The 15,079-nt window shown below is 44.0% G+C and overlaps 1 protein-coding gene across 4 annotated transcripts in view; it reads right to left on the bottom strand.

The window, feature by feature from the left end:
- LOC147333739 (uncharacterized) overlaps window positions 1-15,079 on the bottom strand; it is a 95,849-nt gene that overhangs the window by 1,334 nt on the left and 79,436 nt on the right. For 3 of the 4 annotated variants that reach the window (XM_086268539.1, XM_086268559.1, XM_086268548.1), the window contains one exon: window positions 6,734-7,063. The exons of the other annotated variant lie outside the window; for it this stretch is intronic. In XM_086268539.1, the coding sequence (XP_086124665.1) occupies window positions 6,734-7,063 (330 nt within the window). The remainder of the gene's footprint in view (window positions 1-6,733; window positions 7,064-15,079) is intronic. 4 annotated transcript variants of the gene reach the window in all.

Here is a 15,079-nt window from a genome sequence, read left to right as displayed (position 1 = left end):
TTTCACAATAAAGGAGGCGTGCGCTCTGTCTTTTCCCGGCCCGACGCTCTGGGACGTTTTAGACACTTCAAATGTTCCCCTATTAAGGTGGATGAAGGGTGTAGTTTGGAGGTGCTGCTTGTTAAAGTGTGAAACAGCTCCTATCTGTGCAGGTATCTCCGCCCTCCTAAGACTCCATCAGAGTTGGAGCTGAACTCTCAGATGTTTCCTGCTCCATGGTTCTTATGTGTGATCACATGATCTGAGCTGCTGATTTTAAGATCCATGTTGATGATCTTACTGACTCATTTGAGTTCCTCAGTACAGTAAATTCATTGGTTTCAAACAGCGTGTTGTTGGCCTACATATAACTGTGGGCTTCAGTATGAACTCCAGGCTTTGAGCTGATGTGTTTCTCTCTGATCATTGATGGATTCTGTTTGAGATCATTTTTCCAAGTGATCAGGCAAAAGCAGCCGTGTCAGTACGCTGACGCTCTTTTCATGAGGAAGCAGGAGAAACATGTTCATCAGTGTTTCTACCACCACTGGTGTTCCTCCTCCCTCACACACACAAACACTCTGAATGATCTGAACCTCCTTTGTACATCCACTTTAGATTAAACTGGATCAGGATCAGGACTAAACGTGGTGCTCGCTCGCTGCCCTGGATCCACAAAGACATTCACAGTCTGAAAAGACAATGCCGGAGGGCAGAAAGGAGACGGAAGAAGGTGAATCTTCAGCTGCGTCATCAAGAAATGAAAGCATGAACGACTGCTTTCAATGAACAGGTGAAGGAGGCGAGGGCCGGCTATTTCTCTCCTTTAATTCATTCTAATAAGCACAGCCCAGAGCTCTTTGGAGCTCTTTGGAGCTCAGTGGAGCGTCTTTGAAATCCTGCAAGTTTTCATCAGATTACGGCATCGAGTGAGGAACGTCTTCACTTTCTAAACTTTCTGAAGCATCAAATGAATGAGAGGAAATCCAAAACAGCAGCTCCTGATTCTTTTCTTGATGTCCCCGACCCCAGCCACCATATCTGACCTTCTTTTGTGCCAGTCTCTGTGGAGGAGCTTTGAAGGACTGTGGCACAACTGAAACGCTCATCAAGCTGTGTAGATATGATTCCTCCAAAGTTCCTGAGTGAAGTTTGGGATGTCCCTGCCCCTCGGCTGCTTCCAATAATGAACACTCGTCTGTCCTCTGGCTGTGTCCCAGAATACTTAAAGACAGCCTGTGTGCAAGCACTCATCAAAGATCCAGCCTCCATCCTTCTGACTACAACAATCACAGAGCCAGCTCAAAGTTTCCTTTTAGAGCAGAACTTTTGGAGAACACTGTCTGTCTGAAGCTTCTTGAAGCGTCACGTCCATGCTAGAACTCCACTTTGACTCTGACTGTGGATCCTGCTGAAGCTTCTCCAAATAGTGGAGAAATGAAGACAAGATCAGCAGAGCCAGCTCAACAATGTCTGCAGGTGCTAACAGGTCAATCTTTGAGACGCTGAATGTTCCCAGTTTGCTGCTGTGAAACTAGAAGTGATGACTATTATTGTAACAGCACTGCAGCTGGAACTGCTGACGGGGCTGGAGATGAACTGGATTCTGATTTCAGGGACAGTTTTGGCTTTCAGTCGTCATCAAAACACTTTGTTTCATTCATGTTGCTCTGAAGCTTTCCTTTCTTCTCATTGACGTGTTCTGAACCAATCACAGCCCTTTCCTTTACAGCGCTCTGCCTTCACCCCTCCCTGAAAGCCCAAATTCACTCTCAGTTTAGTTCAGCTGGAGCCGAGATGACACAGAGAGCCTTTGGTCCATGAGATCTATCTAGGAGACATCAGTAACATCAGCTTTGTGTCAGCCGTCCTGTAGAACGCTTCCATACAGCTGCTTCTGTCTCTGAGTATCTCTCAGCTTCAGCTGGGACTCCACCCAGGTGTTGGTTGGTTGTTGGCACAGAGCTGCTGCAGTGACTCACAGCTGCTTTCATCCAGTTTAGATTCAATGATGACTTTAAGCGTGTTTCATGTATGAAAGCCAATAAAGACAGAATGAGTGGTCAGAGGTGTCATAATGATATTCATGGTCAGATTTACTAACAGTTACAAAGCTGCTGTCTGAATTTACTAAAGAGCTGCAGGTCAGTCTGGGACTGAAACACGAGGAGCAAACTGGTGCCATGCTGCAGTCACAAACATGAGCTGATGGCTGATCTACCAGCAACGTGCTGCTTTCTATACAAACATGCAGCCAATCATGACTCTGTCAGAGCAGCCAATCAGAGGAAAGCAGCAGATGAGGGCGTGTGAGGCAGAGAGTGATGGAGCCACCAGAATAATCCACAGTAAGCTCAGGTTTCACTGATGAGTTTCTCTGTGGAAACAGATGAATGAGAGGAGGCTGAAGGAGGATCAATATGTTTGTGATATCAGGGAGAACTCTGCTGATAGAAGCTGCTGGGACTGTGTGAGGTCCTGAGGACTGAGACTCAGGTGGAGCTCAGGATTTATCAGAGGAGAGCTGCATGATTACAAACTGAACTGTGAGGATCAGCTGACTGTACATGAACATGATTCAGCATCAGATCTGATCACTTACACACTCTGATAACATCTCCCCCTCTCTGTGCAAATACATCAACACTGCTAGAAGCAACAAGCACATCAGGATCAATCACATTTTGATTGCTTTTTGTGTTACATTGAGAACAATCTGCAGTAAAGTGTGCGTCACACACCTGATTTATTCCAACACTTTCCTTTGAAAGTGAAACAAACACATATGAAATAATCCAGCCACAGAAACTGTCCACAGCTTTCAGTCTCCACATTTGAAGCTCTGCAGGAAACCCTGACAGCAGCTTTTTAGCTCCAAAGCAGGTTTAGCTCTGGTGCAGAGTGTTGGTGACTCTGCCCGTGGACACAGTTATTTCTGCAGGTCACCTTGTTACAGGTGCATTTGGAGGAGACTCAAAGCTTTGTGGCAGGGAGTTTACTGCAGACTGCAGCATGTTTAATAGCAAGCATGATGTGAGCCTGATGTGGCTGATAGCTGCTTCTAGCAGTCTTCATGTATGTGGAATGAGAGGGGAGATGTTATCAGGACCAGTTGCTGATTGGACGTCTCAAAGCTGTGAGCGCAGCGCTGAAACTTTGTCCTGTAGCTCTTCACTCAGTCCTCACCCTGAGTATTTAGAGCCCAGCCCCACATATTCCTGCTCCTCAGGAATTCTGGGATTTGGAGGAAACACAGCTAAACTGACCTGAAGCTAAGGGGGAGGAGCCACAATACAAGCTGCATCCAGCCAATGGGTGCACTGTTGAGCCATGGATGTGCAGAGGGTCACATGTTTAGTCCCATTTGTAGAAATGTGTCCATAATGAAGACAAATGCAGTCACACAGCTCTGCAACAGCACAAATCACTTTGATGGAGTTTGTTTGTGCTGCTCTCAGATCTGTACAACACTGACATGTGTGTCAACATGCTGCAGACTCACAAAGATGTGCCGTGTTAGCTTCATGTGTCCATCTGACACTATATTATAGTGACTTGAAGAAATCCCTGCAGCATCGATGCAGAACAAACAGAGGCCATGTGTGGCACAGTTCCTGTAACGGGATGAATCCGTGGATGTGTCGGGATCTGACGCTGAATCATGTTGCTGTTCTTTTCCACATGGTGCAGGTCAGCTGTTCCACACAGATGTCAGCTTTCTAGAAGAGTTAGTCTGGAATAAAGCAGCTCTCCTCTGGACCAATCCTGCCTCCAGCTGAGCCGTCACACACACACAGTCCCAGCAGTTTGTAGCACAGCAGTGATGCTTCTATCAGAAACATGCTGCTTCTCCTTCATCCTCCTCTCATTGATCTGAATCAGCTGTTTTCACAGAGAAACGCTGCACAAATCCTTCACTCCACTATTTCTGTCAGCAGAGGACTCGCTCTATCATGGCTGCTGCTCCTTTTTCACTCATTTGTGCTTTGAATCCAATCTGTTTCTCATCATCACCATGAACAGGCTGCTCATCAATCAGCACATTAGCTGTAGATCAGCTGCACACTGATGAAGATGCTCAGACAGACGGGCTGGGCACACAGAGGACTTTATGATCTGTTCTTCAATTCAGTCCAACATGGATCATTTCTGCTCACAGTCCAATCATCTCTGGAAACTTGTGCTTCCATGGCACAGCTGGGCTACTTCAACAAATAGCGCTACACCTCTGGTTGTCAGCTTCACCATCGCTCTCCCCGTGGCTACAGTACAAGTGAGCTGACACATCCATCAGTGGAGGCTGTGGGCCAGTAAGGAGCAGCAGCTGCCTGCAACATGGGCTTTACATTGAAAACAGCCACAAGTCTGGGCCTAACCACGCCTTTGGACTTCTTCTTCATTCCAATGAGATTTACATTTCAGGGAGTTCCCCTGGAAAAAGAGCCATTTTGAAAGCTGTTTGCTGACTTCATCAATAATCTGCTTCAGTCATCCAGATGAGAATCCTGAGAATGGAGCAGCCCTGATAGCAGCTCATAGGATCACAGTGTTTTTCATTCAGCTGATTGATTTCACAGGTTAGGAGGTGAACAATCTAACTGTGCTCCTCCTTCCACCTTTGGACCACTCATTTAGTGACAGCCAGGATGTGACAATCAGCTGTGACACAGGAAAACATGAGGTGGGAAACTCTGGAGAAGATCTGCTTTTCTCTACAGGGAGGCTCGCACATCTAATCTGCTCACCATCACTCAACTCACTTCAACAACATGCTGACTCAGTCATTTCTGCACGTTTCCTCATGTTACAGCCCTGACTTCAGTTCAGCTGAGGAGGAGATGAGGGAGGAGAGAGCAGTGGTGGAGGAGGCAGATAAGGAAGAAGAGGAGGAGAAGATCCAAAGAGGAGGCAGGGGGAGAGGCTCAGGAAGAGTTAGATCAGAGACTTTGAGCCATCATGGACTCCCACTCCTTCCATCCAGCCCTGTGTGGATCAGCAGCTCCAAAATGTCTGCTCACTCATGTTCTTCCTGTCTGTGCTCTTCTTTCATTTCACTCATTATATATGAGCTGCTCCTAAATCACACTGGATATGGATTTTCTGTCCATCCACACTAATTCTCTTCATCCTCACCTGATTGTTTGGATGCTCTTTGACAGCACATTGAAAATCCTCACAGTGACTTCTATTGCCACACTGACTGGACACATACAAAGTTGAAGGCTTCATGTGTTTGGCACAAATAATACTTTGGTAGGTCTGAGTTGTGTTTTGAACCATCTCTCAGGACCAAAGTCTTTTTGCTTCCTTCAAAAAGAGCTGAAGGCTTTTTACCTCACAGTTTGTCCTTTGATATTATTGGATGATGGACTGTGGGAAACACAAATGTGCACTTCTTAATGGCTCATATGTGCTGTGAAAGAGCTCTTTGTGATCTTGAAGCTTTTCAATAGTTTTTCTTTGGCTGTTTGTAAAGTTTTCTGTGTGAACTCTCAGGAATCTGGAGCAGTCTAATAGAAGTCTACTGGGGTACAGAGGGAGGAGCTTCTGTCAGACTCTTTCTGATGAGGAACTGAAGCCGCTCTCATGGTCTCATCAAATCATCAGACTCTGCTGAGAACAACAGTCATGTGACCTCTCAGAACAAACAGCCTGTTAGTTTCCTGCTGCCTCCATCACTCACTTTCATTCACTCTCAATCACACCAACATGTTAAAGCAGCGCTATAGCTCACCTGGCTGAGCAGGTGGGCTGAAGGCGGGGCTTACTACAGGTGCCTGTGTGTCCCTCACTCTCTCCCCACTTTCCTGTCTACTCTCTGCACCTATATAATAAAGGCAAACATGCCTCCAATAGAAACCTTTGCAAACACAAAGTCCCACAGCAGCCCCGTGTTCTCCGGCTAAAATGAGAGTTTTTGTCAGTGGAGTCTGGTGGCTTTAACCACACAAACATTACAGCTGCGCTCAAATATCACAAAGAGCTGTGACAGCAGAGAAACACATGACCATCCTCCAAATATCATCTAGAAATAGAAATGTGTCCACTGTGGGACGTGTGAGGCTGACATTAATATGTCTTAAAGTGGGAGATGAAGAAATGACTCCAGGGCCCAAATCATGGAGACAAACATCAATCCACACTTCACTTTGTTTCCTGTCTCTAAAGTGGGAATATTTCAGTGTGATGAACAAACGGCCTCCAACAAATGAAGCTGATTTCCTTTTCCTGTCTTTTCTCCAGCGGCCTCAGCTTCTTCCTCTTTCCCCTGTCTTCTTCTGCAGACGCTACTCTGTAGCTTCAAGCTGTTTCTCTTTACAAGGAGAGCTACAAACCTTTGCATCCAGCCACAAACACCCCATGGGCTCCTCTGGATCATCACACTCAGCATTTTCACAATAAAAGCCTTGACAACATCCAAATGACTGGATCAAAGTGTTTGAATGATCTCAGCAGCTTTAAAACTATTGATATTTATACATTTACATTGATTTGGACTAAACTAACAAAACTATTGATTTGATCCAAACTCACATCATGCCAGAGGCTTTTATTTTGAAGGTAGGATCATTTTAATGCTCTTCTTAGTTCATTTAAACACACAGTTGCTCCGCCTGACATTTTTGGCTTTTAGATCAAAACATCAAAGAATTTATTTTATTTGAATGAACTGAAAATAGATTCAAACTAAAAGCTTTTAGAGAATAAACTCCTGCATGACCTCTGACCTTTGACATGTATCTACAGCACTGACCTCTGACTTTCAGCTGCACTTGTTTCTTCAGCAGGATGTTTCCCTCCCTGCTGTAGACGGTGCAGGTGTAGGTCCTGTTGTCTCCATCTGTGGGGTGTTTCAGGGTCAGACTGAGGTCTCCAGTTTTCAGCAGGTCTTCATTCATCTTCATTCGGTCTCTGTAATCCTGGTGCTGTTCTTCAGGCTGGTCAGAGCCGTTCTCATACACGTGGACGTTCGTGCTGTATCTGTTCTCCATCCACTCCACTTTAGCGTCTTCAGGCAGGTGAAGTGTGGTGTTGAAGGGCAGCTGCACAGACTCCACCCCTGAATCCACCTCCACCTGGGGGACTGAGAGGACAACAAAGCACAACATGAGCTTGGATGGAGACATTTGTGTTGACTCTAACAGGCTGAATGCTGCTGCTTCACTGGGAGCTCACTGTTAGATAGAAAGTGGTCAGTGTGAAGAGGAGACGCAGCAGAAAGATGAAGACTGACAGGAAGAAAGCAGTGAACAGACTGTTGGAGCTGCTGTTAGTGGGACAGGACTTTATTCAGTCTCTGAGGACCAGATTTGACTTGATGAAGCAGAGAAACACAGTCTGAGTGTTTCTGTCACACTCACTTCATCACACAGCTCAGTTTGACAACATGTGGAAGAATTTGATAGAAGCCTTCCTTTAGTAAAAGCACCAAGAAAACACCATGAAAACACCTCACTACACACAAAACTGCAGTACTGGCAAATTGTACATAAAGTATGAAAAGTCAAAGTACTTATTGTGCAGAAAAATGTTCCCATCAGTGTCTGTGGATCAATATTACTGCTGCACATGTTTAAGGCTGAGCTCATTTCAAATCCTTTCTATTGTGTTGAATCTGCAGTAATGCATCATATTCTATAAAATCATATGTTTGTAGTGGCTGTCCTGTGAGGACCACGTCTCTCTAAACAAACAGCTGTTAATGAGCTCACAAACACAGGCCTACAGCTGGATTTGAAAAAGTCCATTCAATAGAAAATCAACAGTCACAGCTGGATTCAAAGGCTTGAGCTCTGTGTGACATGGTTACCTGTCAGCATCTACAGGGGGATTCAAATATGAAGGAAACATGAAGGTGGTGCATTAGAAAAACTGCTGCTTTCAAGCAGAGCAACAAACTGTTTGAACTGATCCAACTTTATTCACACAGACAAAGATTTGTGCATCAGCTGCTGTAACATTTGTAATGAGCATTAATATTAATAAGTGTGAGTGAACAGAGCTGCTGCAGCAGTGAAACTCTCACTGACTGATGTCACGTGAGGCCTTGTTGGCTATTTTATAGCAAAGCACGCTAAGAAAGGAAATCCAGCCACACTGTAGCCGACTGTCTGCATTGTAATCAGGCTGCAATGTAGGGACGTGTCTACAAAGAAGCTCCAGCTGAAAGGATTACAGCAGGTTAGTGTGATGACAGATAGAGGTGGAAATGTGCTGACATGGAAAGAGTGTGTTGAGAAGCTGGAAGAGTGACGTGTGAGCAGCAGCTTCATGACAAGAACAAGCTCTTCAGATGTGCAGAGAAGGTCAGGAGGAGCTGCACTGTTTCTGTGTGCATGCAAACAATGGTTGGTGCAGTACATGTATGAGGACAGAGAGACAGTGGGAAGGTTTGCAGCAGCAGGGAAAGATGGGTTCCTGCTGGGGCTGGGATTACATCAGAAATCCACTCTGAGCCCTTCTTGTTAGCAGTGCTGATGGACAGGCTGGCAGATGAGCTCAGGCAGGAGTCTCAGCAGCTCTGTTTGCTGAGGACATTGTGATCTGTAGTGAGAGCAGGAAGCAGGTGGGTGGAAGAGAGCCTGGACAGGTGGAGGTATGCTCTGAAGAGAAGAGTGTGTGTGAAGAAGCTGGAGACACGACAGTGAAGATGAAGGAGTGGAGGTGGTGATGGTGGATCAGTTTAAAGACATGAAGTCCTCCATACAAAGCAGCAAAGTCCCAAAGAGGTGAAGTGACAGTATAGCAGGATGGAGTGGGTGCACACATGTATCAGCTGTGATCTGTGACAGGAGGACAGCAGCTACAGCCAACATGAAGCTTTACAGCCTAGTGAGGCTGTGATGATGGAGACATGACACAACGACAGGAGGCGACCTGGAGGTGGCAGAGTAGAAGATTTGAACAAGTGAGCAGAATAGAAAGGATGGAAATGAGTGGGTGACAGGGACAGCTCAGGCTGAGGAGTCTACAGGACAAAGACAGAGAGGAAGGCTGAGACTGATGAACAGCAAACGTGCAGAAGAGGGACGCTGGATATATCCATGCACCATGTTGGACCTGGAACTACCAAACATCAAGTGTTTGTATGGAAAACCTGAAGCAGCCCAGGAAACGTGTCCATCCATAATATTTGTGTCATTAGTCTTTCTATAGTCACCTGAACACAACACAAATAACACACAAACCAACAATCAGCAGGGTTTGTGTTGGTACCTACCCCTGATAGCCCCATGCACGGGGCTATCAGGGGTAGCTCGTTAATGGAGATTTGCCGTGTTGTGGCGTTAAGGTTATTTCAACGAGATTAACCTGAAAGCACTAGTGGGAACACAACGAATATGACTGCACATTTACGCCGACATCATCCTAGTGCAAAGACAAAAACAACAAGCATGCATGCTACAAACTTTAGCCGAGTCATTTAGACAGCTGTTAGCACAGGATTCTCCTTATGGAGACCTGATATGTTTAATATGCTGCTGAGAATATAGCCCAGAAGAAGCGGATAGTATAGCTTTTATTTTGGAAAGAGACATTTCTCTATAATAAACTCTCTTTTCCAAAGATGAGTGATTCCTCAATCAGATACAGGGCTCGCAATATCGCTAGCCCGACGTCCGGGGGCTATCTCTTCCCTGCCTGTCGGGCTATTGTAGGAAGGAAAAATATATGTCAATGCTTTTGCATTCTTTCAGAAATGTAGCTGGGTAATTATGTCATTGGGTGAGCCACTGTCAATATGTGACATATTGAAATCGTGTTTGAATTTGCGCTTGTTTTTTTGCTTTCACTTTGCAATCGCGCGAACTGTGTATAGAGAGCGACAGCACTGATCTGTGAGTGATGATAATTTGTGCACCAATTCCTCTGACATCGTCTTATTAATTGTTAGCTTACTATGCAAACATGACAAGTGAAATCTCCCGCAGCTTAAACATGTGAGAGGTTGATCACGCAGAGAATCGCTGAGCTTATGTGAGTCGTGTGTAAAAGTAGCACGATATATATTTTAGTTCTGCTGAGCCAAATAAGACAGGTCGGGGTGAAGAAGTGACAGCCAAAGAAAAGCTTACCACAAAACGGAGAAGTTATGACAAATCAGACTATAAGGCAAAAAGAAAGTGCAGCTTTATGGTTTCATGGACAAAAGAATTTCTGTGGCTGCAATATGATGAGCTAAATAACCAGGGCTGCACATAAGTGGTCCACAGGTGCGCATTCGCTGTCAAAATAAAAAACACGCACAAGGGTTAGGGTTAAATTTAAAAACTGTACTTTTGTGTTAAAATATATATTTATAATTTTAATAAATGACAAATTAAAAAGGCATGAACATTTTTTTGTATCGAAAAAATATCGAACCGTGACACCAAAGTATCGAACCGAACCGAACCGTGAATTTTGTGTATCGTTGCACCCCTAGTTATTTTCCTGTTGTTGAATATTAAATCACTTTATTACTGAATGACTGTTTCTGTCTGTCTGATGACATCACAGTCCACACTTCCTGTTACACATCTGAGTCACGTGAGTATTTTCCACTCAGATGATGTCATTTTAATGAAAGCGCTCTTCGTCCTATCTGACCACAGTCCCAGTCTGAACCATATACTATCCACACAGCTGCTTACTGGCTCATATTATGTGGAGCACTGAAAGCAGCCTTTCTGTCGAGCTACTGGGAATCTACGAAACCATTAAAGAGGACAAAATGATTGTGTCTGTAGTCGCAGCATCAGGTTAGTGAAATAAACTAAAGCACTAAAAGAATCAAACTGAGTAAACAGATTGAATTGAATGTTTCTTTCTTCTTTGAGTGACCAGCCCTGATCATGTGACCCACAGGTACAAGTTATTATGAAGAGACACCAGAAAGCCTGTCGCCAAGACAACCAAGTATGACAGTGTGAACAACACAACCCTGTCACACAGCAGCATCACTGTGAGCTCCAGCATGTGCATTTAAAACACTATATTTATGAAGTTATGCTTCTATCTTACTGTCTGTGAAATGTTCTGTGGAAATGACACGTCCACACTTTTTAATGGGCCCACAGTAACCAGAGATCATTACAGCTGCACTAAGGAAACAAAGAGCAAAGACTTATAGTGTTATATCCAAGTTTGCTCTGTGACATTCATTTTGTAACACAGCTTGTAAAACTGTTGCAGCTTCATGTCACTTGCACATGGATCCTTGTAAGAAAGCTCATTGAAATGACTGTGAACAGGGCACGCTTGTTCTGATGTGCTGGGGTTTGACCACAGCCTCCTCCAGGGTTCACTGACAATGGTCCAAAGAAGAGAAGCTGTCCAGTGAGCAGCAGCTCTGTGTGAAAATACCTGGTTGGTGTGGATGTTTCTAGCAGGAGAAGCAAATCTGACATCATCTCAAAGCAGTTCTTCAAACATGAAAATCACTTCACTGGATTCAAATCCACCAAGTCTGGATCCAATAGAGCAGCTGTGGCTGTGGTGGAAGTGGATATTTGCATCATGATGTGGAGATGACACGTGTGCAGTAACTGTGTAACACTATCATGTTAACATGGTGAAAATGTGTCCTTGTTAAAACTGTACTACAAAGAATGAAGCAGCTCTGAAGGAAAAAGGGCTCCAGCCCATTACTAACAAGGTGGACCTAATGAAGTGGCCAGGAAGTGTGGTAGTAATGGCTTGTTTGTAAAAGCCAAAAATCAAACACATGATTTTAGCTCTGTACGTTCCACTTTTTGGGTCTCAGATGATAAAGAAGCAGATTTATTTACATCTATAACTGCTTATTCAGCTCCTGGTGGTGGGAGGTGGATTCAGGCCGACGTTCATCAAACCTAAATGAATTATTGGTCCTAACAGTAAGAGGCCACATGTATTAATGAGTGCTGGAAACCTCCATGTGTGTCTGCACAGGTGGAGATCACTGGAGAAGCTGAAAGCTTTGGTGCTTTTCTACTAGTTGGGACGACTCTGTGAAAATCTGCTGACAGTCTGAGCAAGTTTTTGGACTCTTGCTCACAAAGTAAAAGACATTTTACAAAGTGAACAGGAAAGAAACTTGTTCTGAGTGTGAGTGTTGTTGTGGATGCTGATGGATTGTTTCATGTTCTTCTGTTTCAAGTTGAATGAACAGCTCGTCTCCATGTTTATAAGCTCACATGATGCCTGTGCTCTCCACAGTTTGATCGTACGGATCAAAGTATCAGTGTGATTATCACTGTGTTCATTTTATAGGTAACATGTAAAGACAGCTGAACAGTGAAACAGTGAAACGTCCAGTGTGCAGAAAATGACTGAAGCAGAACTTACTCAGTAATGACTTCAGCTGCTACGATACTGAAAATGATTCACAGACAATTTGCATCTTTCCTATAAAATACCTGAAGTTCAACCAGATTAAGACTCCACGATACGGCCCACAGCCCAGCAAGTACAGGGTTCTTGTTTCATTGTTTCCTGCAGAAACCTGACTTGTTGCTGCAAATTACACGTAAGTACAGGAAACTTGTTTGCAAATAAATGAACTGATGAGAAGAAACGTGGAGCTCGACTCTAAACACTCAGCTTTGAGCCGATTAAACGCTCGTTCTGATAACATCTTCCCCTCAATGTCCAAACTCATGAAAGTCATGAACTCTCCTCAAAGCAACAATCACAACATCTCCATCTTTATTTACACTTTTAGGTTTTAAATTTTGTACAGTTTGCAGTAAAGTGTGTGTCACAGACCTGAGGAACTCATTTTAATACTTTACTCCAAACTTTGTGCTCTGAAAGTGAAACTCCTACAAACACATATGAAATAATCCAGCCACAGAAACTGTCCACAGCTTTCAGTCTGTTGGCTGCTATAGATATAATCCAGCTGATGTGGAGAACTACATGTGACACTGTGATGCAGCCATGAATCTGACTGATTTCTTTCCATTTTCAAAGGTTGATGCATCAGTTAAAGTCCTTAAAAAGCTCAGAAATAAAGAGAAAGGTTGGTTACAGCAAAGAGAGGCACTGGCAGCATTTAAGACACTAAACTAAACTGTGTTGGTCTGCAGGACTTCCTGTTCTTCTGCTTTAATGCTTTTTAAACATTATTTTTTTATGAGTATTAATGATGATTGAAGCTGTCAGCTGTCTGTCAAAGTGGACAAAGGGACGCACACTTTTTTTAAAACAGTAAAAAAGCTCCTTCATGAGGAGCAGAGAGATTCAAGAAGAGAAATCTTCACTTTAGAGCTTCTCATTGTCAAGGCTCGAGGGATGAGCCATGTGAAATTTAATGAGGACCCAAGATGCAGGCAGCTGAAGCTCTAACTGGAGACCCAGGGAAACATAGAAACACGCAGGGAATTAATGCAGACGAACCGGCAACAGGCAGGAGAACACGGGGCTTAAATACAAAGAGCAGTAATCAAGGGATGGGAGACAGGAGGGGAACACACCTGGGAGAAATCAGAGCTGACGAGACATGGGAAACGTAAACTGAACACACTCACATGAGACAAGGACCTTCAGAAAAAAACAGGAAACAGACATAGAGGACCAGACAAGACACTGAACTTAACAGACAGACTCACGAGCAGACACAGTGACACCATGAACAGACAGAGGGAACACAGGCAGGCATAAAACAAAACCCCAATACATAGCAAACCTAAACAAAAGACATAACAGAATAAACAAGAACATAGAAGAAACGCAAAAGACTGAGTCGTTTTGAAGCTGCAGCAGAGGTGTTTAACCAGAACAGAAAACCGTGTTTGAGGAGGACTCTGAAGGACACAGCAGTGTGTAGAGCAGCAGCTACAACCAGCAGAGAGTGCAGCACCAGATATAGGCTGTATCCCAATCCAGGGTCTGCAGCCTTAAAGTACGCAGCCTTAACGATCCACAAGGGCCGCGTACTCAAAGACCGCTAAGGCCGGAAGTGAGGGGCTTGTGAAATGGGACGGTCTAGCCTCCGTCGCGCTGCCCAGGGTGGAAACGTTTCATACAGCGTTATTTGACAGAAATGAAGGAGAAAATCTTTTGTTCATTTGTTTGTTTGTTTCTACATGAACTTTGATTTGATGAGTATCTGAGGCTGAGACCACGGGACTGTGAAACATGATTGTTGGGCTTCATTTCTGTGCTGAACAGTCATTTTAAGATTAGCTAGTAAATAACAGTTAGCTAATGTTGTTCATGAGACTAAAGTCATATCACTTTGGTAATGTAAATATAATATGGCCAATATTAAAGTTATTATTTCAATCATCATTAGTTATTAACGCAGTGAATGAAGTCTGTTTCAAACACTGAGCTGCAGTAAAGATTCAAGCTGCATTTATTTATATTTCCTGTCACCTTAAATCTTCACTCAAAGACAGGTTCCTTTGACACTGTATATGTATTATGTATAATAGACAAATATTGTTCTTTTAATATGTTGGCATTACTAAATTTGTCTCAGTGCTTACTTTTAATATCCATAAAATCATCACATTGATGAAGGTCGACTATTGAACGGCGTATATTTGAAAGGCTTTAAAACCAAGTTAGTACAAACATCGCTAATGTCACATAACTTTGCCGACATGTGGCGAACAGTAATGTTTAAATGTTCTTCATTATTAAAAATAATATTCAGTACTTACTTTTAAAAGTTTACTCTTCGGGTGCCCTTCGTCTGCCTTTTTTTTCCGGCAAAATCATCCACGCCACCGCCGCGCTATGCATTCTGGGATATGTTGGGCCACGAAGTCTACACCGCCACATCCTTAAAATTCAGGAAAATGAAGGACGCATTTGAGGGCCGCATTTCGAGCAGCCTTTGAATTGGGACAGCCTTTGTCGCGTTGCTGTGATGTAATCGGCCTTAAAATGAGGCCTTTAAGGCTGCAGACCCTGAATTTGGATACAGCCATAGAGCCTACAGACTCAGCTGTTCACCAGCTAACACCTGTGACTCCACCCAGATGGAGCTTTAGCACCACACCTGCAGAAGCTGCCTGTTCACACCGAGGAATCAGAGCATTTCAAGGTCAGGACCACCTCAAGAACCAGACTGATTTATCCCCACTCAGCACCTCACCCACCACACAGCATACAGGAACAGTCTTCC

Source organism: Aulonocara sp. 'chitande type north' Nkhata Bay, linkage group LG3, assembly GCF_057382095.1.
Source record: "Aulonocara sp. 'chitande type north' Nkhata Bay isolate Kocher_YH1m ecotype deep benthic linkage group LG3, A_spYH_male_GT1.1, whole genome shotgun sequence".
In the NCBI taxonomy this organism is placed as follows: Eukaryota; Metazoa; Chordata; class Actinopteri; order Cichliformes; family Cichlidae; genus Aulonocara; species Aulonocara sp. 'chitande type north' Nkhata Bay.
This window is presented reverse-complemented; position numbering and strand designations above follow the sequence as displayed.